This window comes from Sus scrofa, chromosome 14 (assembly GCF_000003025.6).
Source record: "Sus scrofa isolate TJ Tabasco breed Duroc chromosome 14, Sscrofa11.1, whole genome shotgun sequence".
NCBI classification, from domain to species: domain Eukaryota; kingdom Metazoa; phylum Chordata; class Mammalia; order Artiodactyla; family Suidae; genus Sus; species Sus scrofa.
In genome coordinates this window covers 76,851,376-76,869,829 of record NC_010456.5, presented here as the reverse complement: position 1 = coordinate 76,869,829, position 18,454 = coordinate 76,851,376, and the positions used below count along the sequence as shown (strand labels likewise).

Genomic DNA, 18,454 nt, shown 5'->3' with positions numbered 1-18,454 from the left:
TTTCTTCTTTCTTTTTTTGGCCAGGCCCATGGCATGCAGAAGTTCCCGGGCCAGGGGTCAAACCTGAGCCACAACAGTGACCAGAGCCACAGCAGTAACAAGGTCAGATCCTTAACCCACTGAGCCACCAGAAAACTCCAGGAGAAAACTTTCTGAGATGAACATGTTTTGTAAGTTGACTTCAGTGGTGTTTTACACAAATAAACACTTGATATCCTCAAAATTCAGTAAACTCAGAATCTGTGATTTTACTGTATGTGAATTATATTGGCTTTCTTTGGGGAGGGGCTTTTTTTGGAGGGAGCCACCCCCAAAAGCATTTGGAAGTTCCTGGGCCAGGAATCAAACCCACGCCACAGCACTGACCTGAGCCACAGCAGTGACAAATACCATATCTTTAACCCACTGAGCCATCATGGAACTTCTCATTGGCATTTTTTTTTTTAAGTAAACAAACTCAGAAAATATTTGTGTCCCTTAGGCTGTGTAAGGCCAGTCCTTCCATTTCTGCTTACTGGCATTCCTTCTTGCACACTCAAGGAAATAATCTCTTTCCTCTGTCCAGCACCATCTACTGTTCCACTTTTTATTGGATCTTTTCAGCATAAAATATGCTGAAATTTTTGCCCCTCCTTCCCCCCAAAAACCTTAACTACACATATATCTCCACTGTTATTTCCCTGTTTCCCATTATGGTAAAAATACTTCTAAATGTGCTGTTAAATAACAAGTTCCCCTAAACCAGACAAAATTACTCACTTAAAATTCAATTTTCAGGAGCACATGTGTGACAACCTAACAACTACACAGCAATGTGCCACTTATAAAGCATTTTTAGTGTATAGTATTGTCTTTAAATCCTCACAATAACCCTAGAGTATAGGTATTGCTATTACCCTTGTTTAACAGAAACAAGAGGATCAGCCGAGTTTTATAACCCACCAAAAGTCAGACATCAAATAAATGATTTCTAACTTCAAATCATGTGCTTTCTTGTTCAATACACTACTCCAATTAACAGCTCTCTTAATAAAATAAAAAGGTCTGACCAGTGAAAAATATGCAAATATAGCCAAAATAAGCTAATATTCCATTCTCTTATGGTCCTATTTTAACAACCAAAATTTACTACAACAAAATTATTATACTGTGTAAGTAGGTGACCAGATAATTTATTATCCAAATGGGACACTTTTGAGAGTAAAGGAAGTACTATTAATAATCATGCCAGGATAACAGGCATGATCCAGGACTATCCTAGGCAAAGTGGGACATATGGTCATCCTATTTATAAGCTAGTTTTGCTATGTAAAATAAGAATTCATGCTTATGTTTTACTGTAATTTTTTTTTAAATAATGTTTTAAAACCGAGTAGGTATGAAGAGGTAACTAGACATGATTCTTAACTAATGTTACAGGAAACAGTTAACATTCAAACAGTCTAGACAATCATTTTGGTTCCACTTCATCTTTGACAGTTCTGCTTAATGTAGCAATACTGTGGCTGGAAAGATTTGGAGTTAGAAAACCTTGTATGCTCTTTCAAACAAAGATGACCTATTTATAAATGAGTATTAACAGCTGACAACACCACAGTTCTTTAAGAGAAGGATTCCTGTTTTAGTTCTTCAAAATATTTCATAAATAAAACCATTTCATTTTAAAAGCTCATTTGCCTCCGAAGTCTCATAGCATAAAAAAATTCTTGGCAGGAATCTGAAATTAACAATTCTTATAAAAGGCACAGGTTCTGAAATGAGTTTGAAAATGCTGTTTAAAGGCTCTAAGGAAACCAACTTAACAAAGTAAGACAGTTTCAGTCTTAACCAGAATTTAGTTTCCATATGAATGTTCTCCATCTAAGTGGCTTGGCAAATCCTAGTGGATGTACCTCAGAGTCTTGAGTGTTAGAAGGAAAATACCCCAGGACCCCACCCACAGCCCACATAAATTTTCCAGTGTAGGCTTAACCCATAGAAGTGGTTACAGAATTATCATGCAAGGCAGAGTCAAGTCCCAGAATAGTCTTAAACCAAATCTGACCCGTCTGGGCAGGCCAAAGAACAGAGATCTTCAGCTCTACAGCAGACCTCTCCCTGTCTGCCTACCTCATTCTCCCACTCCTCCCTGGCACAAACTCAAGCTGTAAGCAATGCCCAAAACCAGACCAGACATCTGTGTTAGGAAAACAAGGCAATATTCATAGGAGTATTTTGAAATAGTGTTGCTCAGTGAAAAGTGCACATAGTAGGAGTCAGGAGACCTAAATTCTACCATAAACTCCACCACTGCCAGACTAGGACATACCACTTCACTTTGGGCCTCAAGGTCAACTACAGACAAAGAAAAAGAGTAAATTCCTTTCGCAGATTCTCCGGGTCCTGACATTCTGCATTTTTCTATGTCTCCTGAATTTTTACTCAAGCATCAACTTTCCTACTGGGCCAATTAAAAATGATAAAAGCCTCAATTTATCATGTTCTATTATTACTCAGATGAAGACCAACTGGTATTTGATATACATAATCTTATCGTTGGTTTTAGAGGCTATAAACTTAGACTCATGAATTTATTAGAAATGGCGTAGTAGAGTAGAATACAAATAGTAAGTTAGTCAAATTCTCCAACCAAACTTAATGAAAGAACTTAAGTTTTTTTCTTTAATTCTTTTGATTTAAATCATTATTTAAGAATTACTAATAGTTAAATGTTACGTTGGAAAGTGCACTGAACCTTTTATCTAGATATCTTGTTCTAGTTCAAAATATGTAAATATTTGTGTGAACCTGAACAAATCATAGTATTTCTTGGCTACAGTTTCTTAAACTGTAAAATGAGGGAATTAGGTAAATTCGATTCCTATATAAAAACCTAAGATTTAAGCATTTATTTTCAGATGACACCATTTTCTAAGGACCCCAAACTGCTTTCAACAAGAGAATATTTCACTTAAAAATGCCTTAAAATATAAACACTCTCATATCTATCCAGCAACACTCCAGAATACATATTTGTATCATCATCACTTTCATTAAACAAATGTCCAGTGAAGGAAAAAAGAGAAAAGGAAGATCAGTATCTCAGGGAAAAAACGCTGCAATTGAAACCCAGGTATGCTGACCACTGGCCCTCACTGATTTCCAATTCTATACTATGTCATAGTCATTGCATGGAGTCACCTATTACTATGTTTAGCAAAAATTATTTTAAGTGTGGTGTAAAAAACATTGGACATGAAGTCAGATTTTGATAGCTTAGTGACCTTGATCATTTTCCTCACCAGTAAAAGCAAGTTAACAGTAACTATCTACCGGGCACAAAATGGGAACATGCCTAACAACATACATGTGAAAACTAAAGGTATGACAAAATTGCATTAAATGTAGTCCTCACTGGGAACCGGCTGGTATCTACAGGATTACGAACCCATTTAAAACTGTCACCATGTACAAAGAATTGCTTCAACTTCAGTAGTCTCCCTGCCTGCTTCTAGACCTAAGTTATCAAGTTCCCTGGACCACTATAGGAGAGCAAGAATTGTCTCACAATACTTTACAATTTTTGTTCATAGAAGCAGCTTTTTCAGGAAATTTAAGTAGCAGTATACCGTCTTTATAAAGGTATTATGGAGAGCACTAGATCATGAATATCTGGATTCAATTACTAACTCCACTTCTGATTTTGCACTCAGCTTCTCTTGGTCTCAGTTTCCTCAAGTATAAATGTGGTAGCTAGGTTTAGATAATACTAAAAAAGTCTTTTTTTGAATCGTGTCTCTATAGTGAAGACTGTAAAATACAGAATAACATCTGAAGAAACAAGCATAAATGTAACTGTTAGCAGTTATCTATTTCTCCATAAGTCAAATAAGGCTGTTATCAATCTTTAAAACAGTTTTTTTGAATACAACAACCATTCAACTGCTACATTAAAAGTCACACATGCTATTGTCACTGACCAAGCAGCAGAAGCTTTATATTTGGGTGTTTCTCCACTTAGGAGTAGCCAGGAATACAATGATGGATTAAAATTGCATCCACATAAGTGACCCTTAACACAGAAAAGTATTTGACCCACACTCCTAATTAGCAGCAGGCTGCAATGTGCAATGATGAGAGCTGGAAGTGGGAGTGGGAAGGGGGAGTACTGACTTGGTTTAACAGCATACTGCCAAGTCATCCTAAGATACTGTTAGCATTAAAAGCTAGACTTATATGTCCCAATATAATTTACTGCAAAATCTTTCCATGTGGATCTCCACATTTCAGTACCCAAATTTCCTCTTCTGCATAATGAGGTAAGTACTCTTAGTCTGTGTTAACACAGAATTATGCAATTTAAGAAAGAGAAACTGCATCCAAGTTCAACACTGTTTGTTACACCTTACTTTAACTTACCTGAGGGTTAGGCTGTCAAGTCATTTCGTAAATACTGTGTAGCAAAAATTACCACTGAGAAACCACTGAACCACCAGGACTCAGGCAGCTGGAAGCTCACAAACCAAAAATTAATTTATTTTATTCTCTTCACATTTGTGCTGGGCCCTCCCTTTCTCTGGGACATGCGAAGTGCAAGGTCTGTTTTTAAAAGCTGCAGTTTTCAAAAATAGAGTAAATAAGGCAACTTACCTTTTTTTATAAATAGTTGCATTAGCATAAGGCAAACATTCGATCATTGCTACATGCAGACATTGGACAGGGCCATTATCTAGTCACCATTAACAAAAAGAACCTTCCAAATTCTGGAAAAGCAAGTATGAGTAAGTCTCCTGTTTATTGCTCTCATTATATACCTGCTACCTCATGAAACTCATTTTGCAGGTGACTCTCAGATAAAAGCAGGTAAACAGATGGTACCATGGGAACCAGAGGACTAATTCCAGTCATAAGCAAACATTTTTGGGACACACTATTTCACAACCTGGGGGCAATCTACTTGCATCAAAGGGCCAACTTTGCAGATCTGCTCTGGGCCACCAACTTAGTTGTCAAGAAGGCATGACACGTGGGCCCCGGGCCATCCCTAGAGGGAGAAGATAGCCACATTTTTTCAAGAGAAATCCACTACACGCGTCAGCAAGCTTCAAACCCTGGAATCTGAGAGAGGGTCACCTCATTGGTGCGGCTACTTATAGGGCTCCGCCATGTGCCACAGCCCCAAAACTTCTGAGGAAGACAGAAATGACCAAATGAAAAGTGCAGAGAGAGCCTCCAACGTGAGGAGGTCCGGTGGCACTGGGAGGCTCCAGACCACCCAAGAGAAGGGGCCACACTTCTCAGGCGGTCAGGAAGCTAATGCTCAGCAAGCGCGCGGTTCAGGCTGTCCCTTTACCTGATGGACGTCATGGCTTCACCGTCCTGCCCCACGCAACAGCGCTAGCGTCCGATGCTCTGCGTCCGCACGGGCAGCAGCAGCAGGTACCACAGCCACTGCTCTTGGGCTCAGGCACTCAGCGACCAGAAGCGCGTCCTCACACACCCGGCGCGCGGGCAGCCCCCGCCGAGCCGGCCGCACGCGCTGATTGGCCGCGTCCGGAAGGGGCGGGCGCTCCGCCCCCGGCGGGCTGCAGGAGACTAGCCCCGGGCGCCTCCGGCCACGGCAGGCTGCCCGCGCGTCTCGTGCCTGCTCGCTGGGGCGCTGGCTAGCGGGCTGGCTAGCGGGCGCGGTGGCCATCTTGAGTCCTGGTAACGGCGTTCCCCCCAACTCCTAGCTTACTGGGCATGAGGTTGGGTGCCCGCCTCAAAAATGGCCGCCCCAAAAGGCAACCGGTGTATCAGTCACATGGCCACCGTCTACCTCGGCCAGCCCAGGTCGCTTTAACAGGACTTGGGCCAGGGACGTTGTCAGGACAATCTTCAGGAACGGGGTTTAAACTGCCCAAAAACCCAACTACAGGAAACCTAAGCCCGGTGAAAATCGATCGCGTGGCAACAGCATCATGATACTTTAAATTCAAACTCTCAGCCTTTAAGAGTCAATTGCTGGGTCTGATGGTCCCCAAATGTCCTTGGACTTAAACACTTAGAACAGCTGGTTTAATACGGATGTGTCCGACGTGTCATTGTAAACTTCTGAATAAGAACGTAGAAATGTGAGACCTCAACATTGGTATTTTTAGCAAGGTCCCGGGTGATCCAGGTACACGTGTAAAGTTTTAAACCATATGGACCAAAGTAGCCCACTCAAACCGTCCTGCTTGCCACACTTAACCTTCAGATTACCTCACTTTTCTGAATAATATGCAGTGTCTGAAGCAAGTATCTAATGCCATGGGGACAAAATTGGAAGAACCCCAACTCTTCGTGGTAACTTTACAATTTAGTGGGGTTAAATGGTTTAAGAAATGGATTGTGAACCACTAACAAAAAGTAAATCAATTCTAATTGCGAGAAGGATAGAAAGGGGGATAATCAGTAAATGCTTATATGACCTAAACAGCTTTTATTTATTCCCTCTTTATTCTCTGTACAAATATTTATATTAATAGATCACAACCTCCAGTGACATTCATTTACTAACCATTTGGATGATGATCAATTCCACAAGTCTAAAACCAGTTACACACAACCCAAATGTGCTTACTGTGACTGAAGGAACTAAACTTTTACTTAATTTTAGTTTAAATTTTAAAATCAAAAGCAAGGTAAAATATTTTTCCATTAAACAATTTTATTTTCATTGTACTACATTTCACCTTTTAACTGTGGAAAATTTAGCATTCAAATTGAGACACCATAAATATAAGATACCGGATTTCTTAAGACAGTACAAAAAATACATAGAATGTCTCAGTAATAATTTTTATATTGACTACATGTTGAAATAATACTCTGCTACATCAGGTTAAATAAAATAAATATTAAACTGCTTCTTTTTCCTTTTTTAATGTGGCTACCAGAAAACTTTTAACTTTATGTGTCTTGCATATTTCTACCAATAGTGCTGTTCTAAGTTAGCCTTGCTTCTTTCCTTACCTATCATTGCCACTGTGACAGAATAATTATGTTCACAAAATGAAATTAGTAAAGAAGCCAGTTTATACAAATCTGCAGTTCCTTGCTAGCCATCTAAAACACCAAATATTCCCAAAGTTTCAAGTTTCCTTCCAAAATGCTTTTTTAGTATCATTCTCTTTTAATTTGGAAAATGCCTATCCAGAATGAAGCCATGTACTGTAAATCAGATGTGTTCAGTCCATGAGTAAAGGCTATTACAAACAGAGCTATACTTGGCTGATGGAGACTCTGACCAACTGTCCACAAACAGAATTAATCAACTGTTCTCTGTATTAAAAAGATCTGAATCAAAGCAGCAGCAGAAGAGCAATTTGAGGGGAAACACTAATTCAACGGTTTGCCTCTTCCTCTGGTGTAAAATGTTAATAGATAACCCATATGAACTAAAGTAAAACCAGGGGTAATCCTTAGAACAAATTTCAAAAGCTCAATGTAACTTTTAGGGAGTTCCCACTGTGGGGCAATGGGTTAAGAACCTAACTGAAGCAGCTCTAGTTGCTGCGGAGATGCAGGTTCGATTTCTTGCCTGGCTCATTGGGTTAAAGGATCCAGCATTGCCACAGCTGCAGCTCAGATTCAGTCCCTGGCCCAGGAGCTTCCATATCCCGTGGGTGCGGCCATAAAAATAAAACTAAAAAAAAAAATTTTTTTTTAAACCTCAATGTAACTTTTAATATGGGATGTACATTGTGCTTATCAAACTTTAATATACATACAACATCACTTGAGGGATCTTGTTAAAATAAAGATTTGATTCAGCAGGTCTCTGTGGTCAAGATTTTGCATTTTTCTATGTTCCCAGATTTTGCCAATGCTTCTGGTCTGCCAATCAGGGTAAGTAGCAAGGTTGTAAAGGAAAGTAGCACAACAAGTGATTTGACTTCCTACTAGCTGCATGATCTTGGGCTGGCTCTTAACCTATCTGTCCCTGAGTTTACCCATTTCACACTTTTCAGGGCATTGGGACAATTAAAACTTAATTCTGCTAAAGTGTCTAATATAGATCTTTTAGCACGTGACATGATTATTTTGTTATCACACTTGTTTAAATTATATATCTGGCAAGCATGATATGAAAGTTAACATGAACTTAGCCCTCTGACAAATAAATTTACTTTCATTCATGCCTTACTGTGTTAACTCCTACTTTTTGATTTTTAACAATAAAGTTTAAAAAAAAAAAAACTGTGGTACAAAAACAGCTATACTTGAAACTTTGTTTTTTTGACAAATACAGTAAATTCTGTCATTAAGAGAAGATAAAGGTCTGCAATTGTCAAATATTCAATCAAATTAAAGTCTATCACAAAGATTGTTAAAAAACTTATTTTTGATAAATGACATTTTGCATTTAACAATCAAAAAAAATTTTTTACTCATAGTACAACTTTAAAAAAGTATATTATTTAAAATTAAGTAACAGTTCATTTCAGCAGATATAGATACAAAAATGTTATTCTTCAGCTCAGGTATGATTGTTTTTGAGAGTCAATCTGGGAGCATAAAGGTAAAGGCATGTTTTTCCAGGTAAAGGTAGAAGTTATTCTTATTCACAGTGCCTTCCTTTACTCAGCTTTTGATGCCTTTTCTAATCCTCCCCTACCCTCCCTTCCACCTAGTCTTTCTAAACACACACAGAGTTGGCTATTGAGTAACTACTAAAACCCTTTTGATCAATTTTTTAAGCAATTTATTTCAATTCTGTTCTTTTCACTTTAATGGAAAGCAGTCAATTGAAATTTTTAACTTTCAAACTTTCATTAACCTTTTTCCAATTCAAATAGTTTAAATCAAGATCAGTGAATCAGAATAGTTTGTTCTTGGAAATATAAGTATTCTACCTACTTTACTCATGTGGTTAGTGTGTCACTAGAAAAGCAAGTAGATAGCTAACCCCAAATAGTTAAAATGCCTCTGGATAGTATAACAAAGATATAGACTCATGTACTAACCTTTCAACAAATGCTTCAGGCCCCAAAATAATAGCAAACTTGGTTGTAAGCGTGCAAAAAAAGAAGCACTTTCATATATTAGCACATTTCTAGAAATTAGTAAATCTCTAGAAAGTTTTTTGTGTCACCAATTCCATTTTTTAGGCAACTATAATAAAACCTCAGAATAAATGCGATCAAAGATTTGTATGCCTAGTTATTCATTTCAGTATTAATAATAGCAAAATTTTATTATATCCCCAAATAAGCAAAAATAGGGTAATGGTTAAATAAATTACAGAATAATGTTATGAAACTACTCTAAAACATTTTCATACACTTTTTAAGGACACAGGAAAATGTTCATGACACAATGTTAGGTGAAAAAAAAACAAAAAACGAGGAATGTAGAGTATAATCTTTACTATATTTAAAAAAATGCCTTATATACACAGAGAGTATACCAGAAATAAACACACCAAAATGTTACTATTGGTTTCTCTGAAAAGTGGAATTATGTGTCATTTTGACCTTATTTATACTGATCTAGTTTGTAAATTTTCTTTTTTTTTTTATGATTTTTTTTTCCCACTGTACAGCAAGGGGATCAAGTTATATACATTACATTTTTTTCCCCACCCTTTGTTCTGTTGCAACATGAGTATCTAGACATAGTTCTCAAAATTTTCTACTATATATTGATTTTATTAGCATAAACTTTTTATAATTATTATTAAATTTTAATAATGGTTAAAAATAGAAAACTCTCACCTGCTCTTTTTTAAAACTTGTATTTTTTTAAAAATCACACCATCAATACTACCCTTATTCTTAGATGAACTGCATTTATTTTATAAATGTCTCTTCTCTTCATGTGTAAAGATTCTTTAAGACAGGAAAAAACAAAAATGTCTTCATGATTTTCTTAACTTTAAATCTTAACTTGATAAAAATTAAAAGCATGAATACCACTTTTAGAACTCTGCATAGCCTTAAAGAGGCCAGCTGTCACAACAGTGAATGTGAAATGTCTTTTCTGCATGTTACTTAAAAATACATCTCCTCATTGCATATGGATAAAAATACTGATAAAATAATCTCTTAAAGCAATCTATACCATACTACATAAACAGAACTTTCTTAGGACTTATCTCCCTAAAATTAGGTCACAAAGTAAAGTTCAAGAGCCTGGAAATAAGGAGATGGGAATTCTAATCCTAGGTCTACCAAAAAAATGTATTCCCCTTAACCATCAGTTTCTTCATCTGAAACACAAGGTAGTTTGTTATAGGTGATATATCAGGTCCCTTTCAGTCTTTATTGGACAATGGAAGGAAAAAACTGTCCACTTGTATCTCAATACAAATTGAGGTGCCTTTTTTTTTACGAGCTGATCAGTTTTAATGCAAATAAAATCCATGTATGTAATTTTACTCAGCTTTCATTATGGACAAGGTTATTGAAAGAAACATTGCTAAATGCATTACCCAAAAAGACATTCTAAGAGCTTCACTATTTTTATTCTCTTTTAATTATATATGTAGATTCTTATGTCACATTTCACTTTAACATTACATATTCAAACAGAATATAATCCTTAAATGGAACCTGACAATTTATTTCCCAGGAGAATTTGAAGGATATAATAACATTTGATTGATTGAACTTTATTTAGTAAGAATTCTTGGCAAAACTCCCCCCCAAGAACACCTACACACTGCTTCTTTACTTTTAATGAATCACAAACCTCTAAAACTCAAAGAAAACCTCCAGTCTAAAAGTTTTAGTACGGGACAACAGTACTTCCCAATTATTTATGCCCTTTTTTGTATTTTTAGGGCCACACTCTGCGGCATATGGAAGATCCCAGGCTAGGGGTCAAACTGGAGCTACAGCTGCTGGCCTACGCCACAACCACAGCAACTCAGGATCTGAGCCACATCTTCGAACTACACCACAGCTCACGGCATCCCTGGATCCTTAACCCACTCAGCAAGGCCAGGGATCGAACCCTCATCCTCATGGGTACTAGTAGGGTTTGTTAACTGCTAAGCCACGACAGGAACTCCTAAAAATATGTATTTTTAAACTACAAAACTGATTATCATTCTCATTTCATAAAAGGGCACTTAACATAAAATGTAAAATGTATGAAGGACATCTCAGAATAAGCAGACCTGCCTAAAGTACTGTTGGTGATTTTATGATGTATATTTTCTACATAAAATATTTTTCTTATTTTTATTTCACCATAGATCTGGTACTTTACATAAAAGCTTTTAGAAATCATTCATTCATTCCACAAATATTTATTAAGATCTATGCTACTACTCAAGACACTGGAGATTCAGTAAGGATCAAGAACATACAGGGGATGTAGATGAATAATCAAATAAATAAGATTAAATGATCATAATTGCTATGCAGGAGTTCCCACTGTGGCTAGGCAGTAACAAATGCAACTAGTATCCATGAGGAGGCAGGTTCAATCCCTGGCCTCACTCAGTAGGTTAAGGATCCGGCATTGCCATGAGCTGTGGTGTAGGCTGCAGACACGGCTCGGATCCCATGTTGCTGTGACCATGGCATAAGCTGGCAGCTGCAGCTCCAATTCAACCCTAGCCTGGGAACTTCCATATGCCTTGGGTGCAGCCCTAAAAAGCAAAAAAAAACAAACAAAAAACAAAAAACAATAACAACAACAACAACAAAAACCCACATAAGTGCCATGCAGAGAATTAAAACCAGCAGATCAACACAGAGAAAGGATCCTTTAGATTTGGGTAGTCAGGGAAGATCTTCAGCAGGAGAGAATGAATGACAAGGAAGAGCGAGGTCAGGGAAGGGATTCCAGACAGGATAGCACTGAAACTATAACTTTCTGGAAGGCCAGTGTGGAAAAAACACAAGGGTGAAGCAGAATAAGAAGCAGATCACCTTAGCTTTGATGAGCCTAAGTAAGTCAGATTTTGTTATAAGCAAGACAAGAAGCCAATTAAGAAACGGAGGTCATCAGATTTTGTTTTAAAACAGCAACCTGGTTATAAAGAAAAGAATGAACCAAAGGAGCATGAAAGCAGAAAGACTAACTTAAAAGCCTGTTATATTAGTAGAGATGACAAAAAATTGTGTTTTGAACCATGAAGATCGTGGTGGACATAAAAGTAAATGGATATTTTGGAGGCAGAATGACAGGATTTGCAAAGTATGGAGGACTAAGAAAAAAAAAGGAATCAAGAGTAACTCCTAGATTTTAGATTGAATTGAGTAAACTTGGGTTAAATTGAATAAATAGTGCTGCTGTTACTGAATGAAATAAATGGAGAAGGTGAGAGAGAAGCTCAGAGGACAAGTTCTCGGAGAGGTTAGGGATATAGATAGATTTGGGAAAGAGATTTTTCTTTTGATTCTCTCTTACTCCATAGTGCCTCCTGTTTTCTACTAATAGACTAAAAATAGTTGTCCAGAGTTTCATTCCAGCAACACCCTAAGAGGGGAAACATTCTACCTTAGCAGTCACTCTGGTAGAAAACTCTGGTAGTCTGACTCCAGAACCAGGGCTAATTACCATTATTCAGTGTGACTAGTGCAAGCCCAAGATAATATAACATGACCTAGGTTTGCGACTTGTATAAATACCCAAATTTCAGAACACCACATTATGATTTCAACCCATAAAGTGAAGTGGTCCAGTAACAACTTTCTTATTGGCTGGAGCATCACATGAAATACTCAGTTTCAGAAACTGCTTCATTTATTTCCATAGATACTTCTTTACAGATTAAATCTTAGCAGACAATGAGTCTGCCATTTTTATCTTTAATTTAACCAAGACTCTTAATTGCCACTGAGAATCATTTCTTAGGAGTTTCCGTTGTGGCTCAGTGGTAACTAACCCAACTAGGATCCATGAGGAGGCAGGTGTGATCCCTGGCCTCGCTCAGAGGGTTAATGATCGGGCGTTGCCCTGAGCTGTGGTGTAGGTCGAAGACATGGCTAGGATCCCCCATTGCTGTGGCTGTGGTGTTGGGCGGTGGCTGTAGGTCTGAGTTGCCCCCCAGCCTTGGAATTTCTATATGCCACACATTTGGCACTAATACGCAAAAAAAAAAAAAAAAAAAAAAAAAAAAAAAAAAAAATCATTTCCTAGACTTCGTTTTAAAAAATTTCAACCAGTTTCATTTCAGCCAAAATCAGATTTTTGACAAATAACTTTTTTTTTCTTTAACCACTATGCAAGAACTTAGGGGCACACAATGAATAAGCAAGTGGAGAAATTTACTATAAAACTAAGTAAATCTCCCATCCCAGCCATTCACCTTAGGCAAATCAAATTTAGGCTTTTGGAGTTCCAGCAGTGCCTCAGCAGAAACGAATCTGACTAGCATCCATGAGGACGCAGGTTCAATCCCCGGCCTCTCTCAGTCGGTTAAGGATCCAGCAGTGCTGTGAGCTGTGGTGTAGGTCGCAGATGCAGCCTGGATCTGGTGTTGCTGTGGCTGTGGCATAGGCCAAGTGGCTACAGCTCTGATTCAGCCCCTAGCTTGGGAACTTCCATATGCCACAGGTGCAGCCCTAAGAAGACAAAAAAAAAAAAAAAAGATTTAGGCTTTACAAAAATTACAAATTATTTTCTATCAAGATTTTTCAAGGAGTTCCCATCGTGGCGCAGTGGTTAATGAATCCGACTAGGAACCATGAGGTTGCGGGTTCGGTCCCTGCCCTTGCTCAGTGGGTTAACGATCCCCGTTGCCGTGAGCTGTGGTGTAGGTTGCAGACCCGGCTCGGATCCCACGTTGCTGTGGCTCTGGCGTAGGCCAGTGACGACAGCTCCGACAGCTCCGATTCAACCCCTAGCCCGGGAACCTCCATATGCCAAGACATAGCTAAAAAAAAAAAAAAAAAGATTTTTCAAGACTCAGAAGTTGAAACCACAAATGTCTACAAAAGGGGCAATGGATAAAAATTTTTTTTTTTGCTTACATAGTCATTGGGTGTGTCATTTTCTTTTTTTTTTTTTTGCCCGTGCCCAGGGTATTTGGAAGTTCCTGGGCCAGGGACTGAACCTGCACCACAATACACCACAACAGTGACCACAGCCACAGCAGTGACAAGACTGGATCCTTAGCCTGCTGGGCCATCCAGGAACTCCACTTTCCTTCATTTTCTATATAAGAGTAAAAATAAATGTGCTCTCAAATGTGCAGTTTTATCCAGAAAAACGTCCTAAGGATATAATAATTTCTATTAGGTTGTTTTATAAATGATGGAACTGGTTTCTAAAAAGTTTTCTATTTCTTTTTTATGGCTGCACCTATGGGATATGGAAATTTGGGGGCCAAGGGTCAAATTGGAGCTGCAGCTGGGGCCTAGGCTTGCAACAACACTGGATCCTTAACCCATTGAGTGAGGCTAGGGATCCAATCTGCAACTTAAGAGACAACTGTCAGGCCCTTAACATGTTGAGCCACAACGGGAACTCCTAAAACACTTTTTTTCCAATGTTTTGGGGGTTTTTTGTGTTTTTCCCCCCCTAAGAGGGAAACCTGATAATAGGAACCAGCAATTTCATAGCCTCCACATGAGGACTGACCTAGATTTGAAGGCCCCATCTTCACTCTACTCCTGGGCAGAGGGCCAACTTCTCTCAATCTTTGGGACAGGACCCAGACTAGCATTGGCTCTCCTCTGCCTAAAGACAGACCTGAAATTGGATTTCAGGATGTAGAGAGAAACAGAGTGAAATATTTAGAGTGAAACCCCTCCTTATGGGAATACGGTAGGCTGATTATCTGCAATAACTAGGTATTTAAAATTGAAAGACTTGAAGTTTTTAAGGTGGTGATGGTGGTAGAGGTGGTAGTGATAGTAGTCTCAGGATTATGGGTAAACCTTGGAGGGAGAAAAGTGCAAAGAAAGAATCCATCAAAATTGTTGTATTTGGGAAAAAATGTTATCTCTCCTTATGCAGCACAGCAGACATTCTATTAAGTGAGATTAAAATACAGATGTAAATATAGTATATATACACCATAACACTTGGACAGTTTTCAAGACAGATTACTTGTCTCGAGTAAAAGAGGAGGGATCATTAGCTTTGTGGGTTGGTTGTCAAGCAAGTTTCTTAATGATTATTATATACTGATAGAATCAGGCATGGGAAAACATTAATAACAAAATGTTTTATTGGGCTTCAATAGTTATAAAAGTTCATCAAGGAGTTCCCATCGTGGTGCAGCGGAAACAAATCCAACTAGTAACTATGAGGTTGCGGGTTCAATCCCTGGCCTCGCTCAGTGGGTTAAGGATCCAGTGTTGCCCTGAGCTATGGTGTAGGTCGCAGACACAGCTCGGATCTGATGTTGCTGTGGCTGTGGGCTGTGGTGTAGGCCAGCAGCTGTAGCTCCAATTCAACTCCTAGCCTGGGAACTTCCATATGCCACAGATGTGATCCTAAAAAGCAAAAAAAAAAAAAAAAAAGAAGAAGTTCAGCAAGAAGTGCAATGTGATGGGACTACCAATATCTGGGTTTGATATATGTTTACATACACAATGTAATATATAATATTATTCTAAAACACAATACATAGTATTATTCTAAAAACTGTTATTTTGGCATAACTAAGCATCTATAACTTATACCACTTTGCTAGGAGTCGAGATAAGACATTTATCCTCATATGCCTATTTATAAGTTTAAAATAAAATAGGCTTAAATTCCCCCACTCCCATTTTACTTGGGGTGGGTTTTAATATTTATTTTTAAATAGTGGCATTTAAACCCTCAGAATTTCATCCTAAGTTCTTATCATTTGGTCACATCACTCTCCTTAATTACTTTGAAGGAAATCCTGACCTTCTTCATGTCTTCCAAGGTAGGAAAAAACAGCCTGAAGTGGAGAGGCATTTAAGATGAATATGGTTTATCTGAAAAACAGGACATTTGTCTGCAGACAGAAGCAAAGAAGAATTACTCTGCAGCAAATTGCTCAAAAAACCAGCCCAACCCATTCCGCAAAAGCCAGGGGTTAAACCCAAACTGCTTCAAGATCTCAGGTTCTAATTAGCCAAGTGTATGACAAGATACACCCTTTTGCTTATAGCTTAAGAAAGTACTACTAATATTCCAAATATGGGCAGATACTCCGGAATGGCTATTTCTTTAAATCCCTGTGGCTCCATCATAGGGAATAGCCCTCTTCTGGAAATCATTTTGTCAGCTAAAGGTAGAGTATATTACAAAGCCAGCATTTTACAAGAATAAAGGCCTTTTTTGTTGTTGCTGAGGTATAACTGACACATAACATATTACTTTCAGGGGTACTTTGTAATGAATGATTCAGTATTTGTATTTGTATATATTACAAAATGATCACAATAAGTCCGGTAAATATCCATGACCATACACAAAGATTTCTTTCTTGTGATGAGAACTTTTATGTTTTTAATAGAATCTTTTAATGGTTTTGTTTTCTTTTTTGCTTTTTAGGGCCACACCCACATGTGGAAGTTCCCAGGGTGGGGGTCGAATTGGAGCTATAGTTGCCAGCCTACGCCACAGCCACAGCCACAGTAATGTGGGATCCAAGCCGCCTCTGGGACCCACACTGAAGCACACGGCAATACCAGATCCTGCATCCTCATGGATACTAGTTGGATTCATTTCTACTGTGCCACAAAAGGTTTTGTTTTTTTCTTTTAACTGAAGGCTGAAACAGCAGTTGATGGGAGCAGATTTCTCACTCGTTCAGATTTCGACAAAAACATAACAGCTTCAGACTGTCTGTATGTGAAGGGAAGAAGTAATTAAATCCAAATGTAATCTTTAGGCATTATAAGAAGGCAGTTCCAATGCATGCCAAGTTGATTTTTTAGGTAGTGTTAGGAAGCAAACTTAAGACTCCGGAAATTTTTAAACTTTATTCTACAAAAACCTAAAGGTCATAACACTCCATGGAAAAATAATATATAAATTAAACTCTCAACTTTGAAATCACAAATTGACACATTTTCCAATGTTAAGTATGGCATAGGTAGGGGGAGTAACTACTAAAATTAATCATCTTTCAAAGGCCAGTAATGGAATTCAAAGTTTGGATAGAGGGAGTTCCCATTGTGGCCTAGAGGGTTAAGAACCCAACTAGTATCCATGGGGATGCGGGTTCAATCCCTGGCCTCGCTCAGCAGGTTGTTCGATCCCTGGCCTTGCTCATCCCATGTTGCCACAAGCTGCAGCATAAGCCACAGATACACCTCAGATCTGAGACTGCTATAAGTGCTGTATAGGCCAGCAGGTGCAGCTCCAATTTGACCCTCAGCCCAGGAATTGATATGCCATAGGTGTGGCTCTAAAAAGACAAAAAACAAAAAGTTTGAATAGATAATTCAGTCATGCTTTTCAAAATTATTTTACTATAACTGTGGCAGATTAAAAATGGTCACAGTTGCTAAGAGACAAGAGTCTATGTCCCCTCCCCTTGAATCTGGGCTAACCCATGACTCCTCTGACCAAGAGTATAGTAGAAGTGATGCTATGCCAGATTGCATAGTCCTTTAAGAGGACTGCCAGTCCTGCCTTGCTCTCTTGGAGCCCTAGGCTACTATCTAAGAAGTCCAACTACCAAGCTAAAGAAAACACATGGAGAGGAACCTGCTTGAGCCAAGTTTTCTAGCCATCCTCACCAAAGCACCAGAAAAGGGAGTAAAGACAACTTGTACTCTCCAGACCAGACCTATTAACAGGTAAATACTTCCAAGTGAAACTGGTCAGTCCCACATGGAGCAGAAGAATCAATCAGCTGCTCCACATTTAAATTTCTGACTCACAAAACCATGAACTCTAATAAAATGGCTGTTCTTTTAAGCCCCTAAATGTTGGGATAGAAAACCAAACTCATTGTGAAAAATAAATTTTGGATTACTCTATAAATATACATGACTGAAACAATGTTTCACAAAGCAAGACTTATCCCTGCCATATTCAATGCACTGACATTTTCTATTCTCCTTTTATAAATACTATTTGTTCTACACCCAAATTGATTCATGATCTAGTGTGAAAAGCATTTCAGTCTTATACCACTCACCTCACAGGTGCACACACAAATCTAAACAGAAACCTTAATAGGGCCCAGGTGTTCTGATTCCTAACACAAAGCTCTTTTTCTTTGTACCATGCTAAAAGCCCATGGGTATTACAGTTCATAACAAGTTTCTCACAAACACACATACACACCTTAGAGCTGAGTGAAAAGCTGAAAAGCAGAGGTATTAGATGTTGGAAGTTCTGTAGAAATCAGAAATAGCTGAGTTGAACCTTTCCTTTTTTTATCACTTCCTTTTACCTCCCCTTTTCTTTCCACAAATCTGTATTTCCCTCCCCCCACTTCCTTTTTCCTATGGTTATGAAGCATTATGAAATTTAAGTTTTTAACTATCAGTTAAATTTAATGAAATGTTATAGTCATATTCTTAAAATAGGCTAACTGAACATTTCATCATTTCTT

The 18,454-nt window shown here is 38.2% G+C and overlaps 1 protein-coding gene across 3 annotated transcripts in view; it reads right to left on the bottom strand.

The window, feature by feature from the left end:
- ADK (adenosine kinase) overlaps positions 1 to 18,454 on the bottom strand; it is a 484,515-nt gene that overhangs the window by 450,757 nt on the left and 15,304 nt on the right. The window contains exon 1 of one of the 3 annotated variants that reach the window (XM_003359241.4): positions 5,333 to 5,503. The exons of 1 other annotated variant lie outside the window; for it this stretch is intronic. In XM_003359241.4, the coding sequence (XP_003359289.1) occupies positions 5,333 to 5,346 (14 nt within the window). In that variant the 5' untranslated portion in view covers positions 5,347 to 5,503. Of the gene's footprint in view, positions 1 to 4,629; positions 4,927 to 5,332; positions 5,504 to 18,454 lie in introns of those variants that run through there. One more of the 3 variants, XM_021072588.1, reaches the window with a different exon arrangement.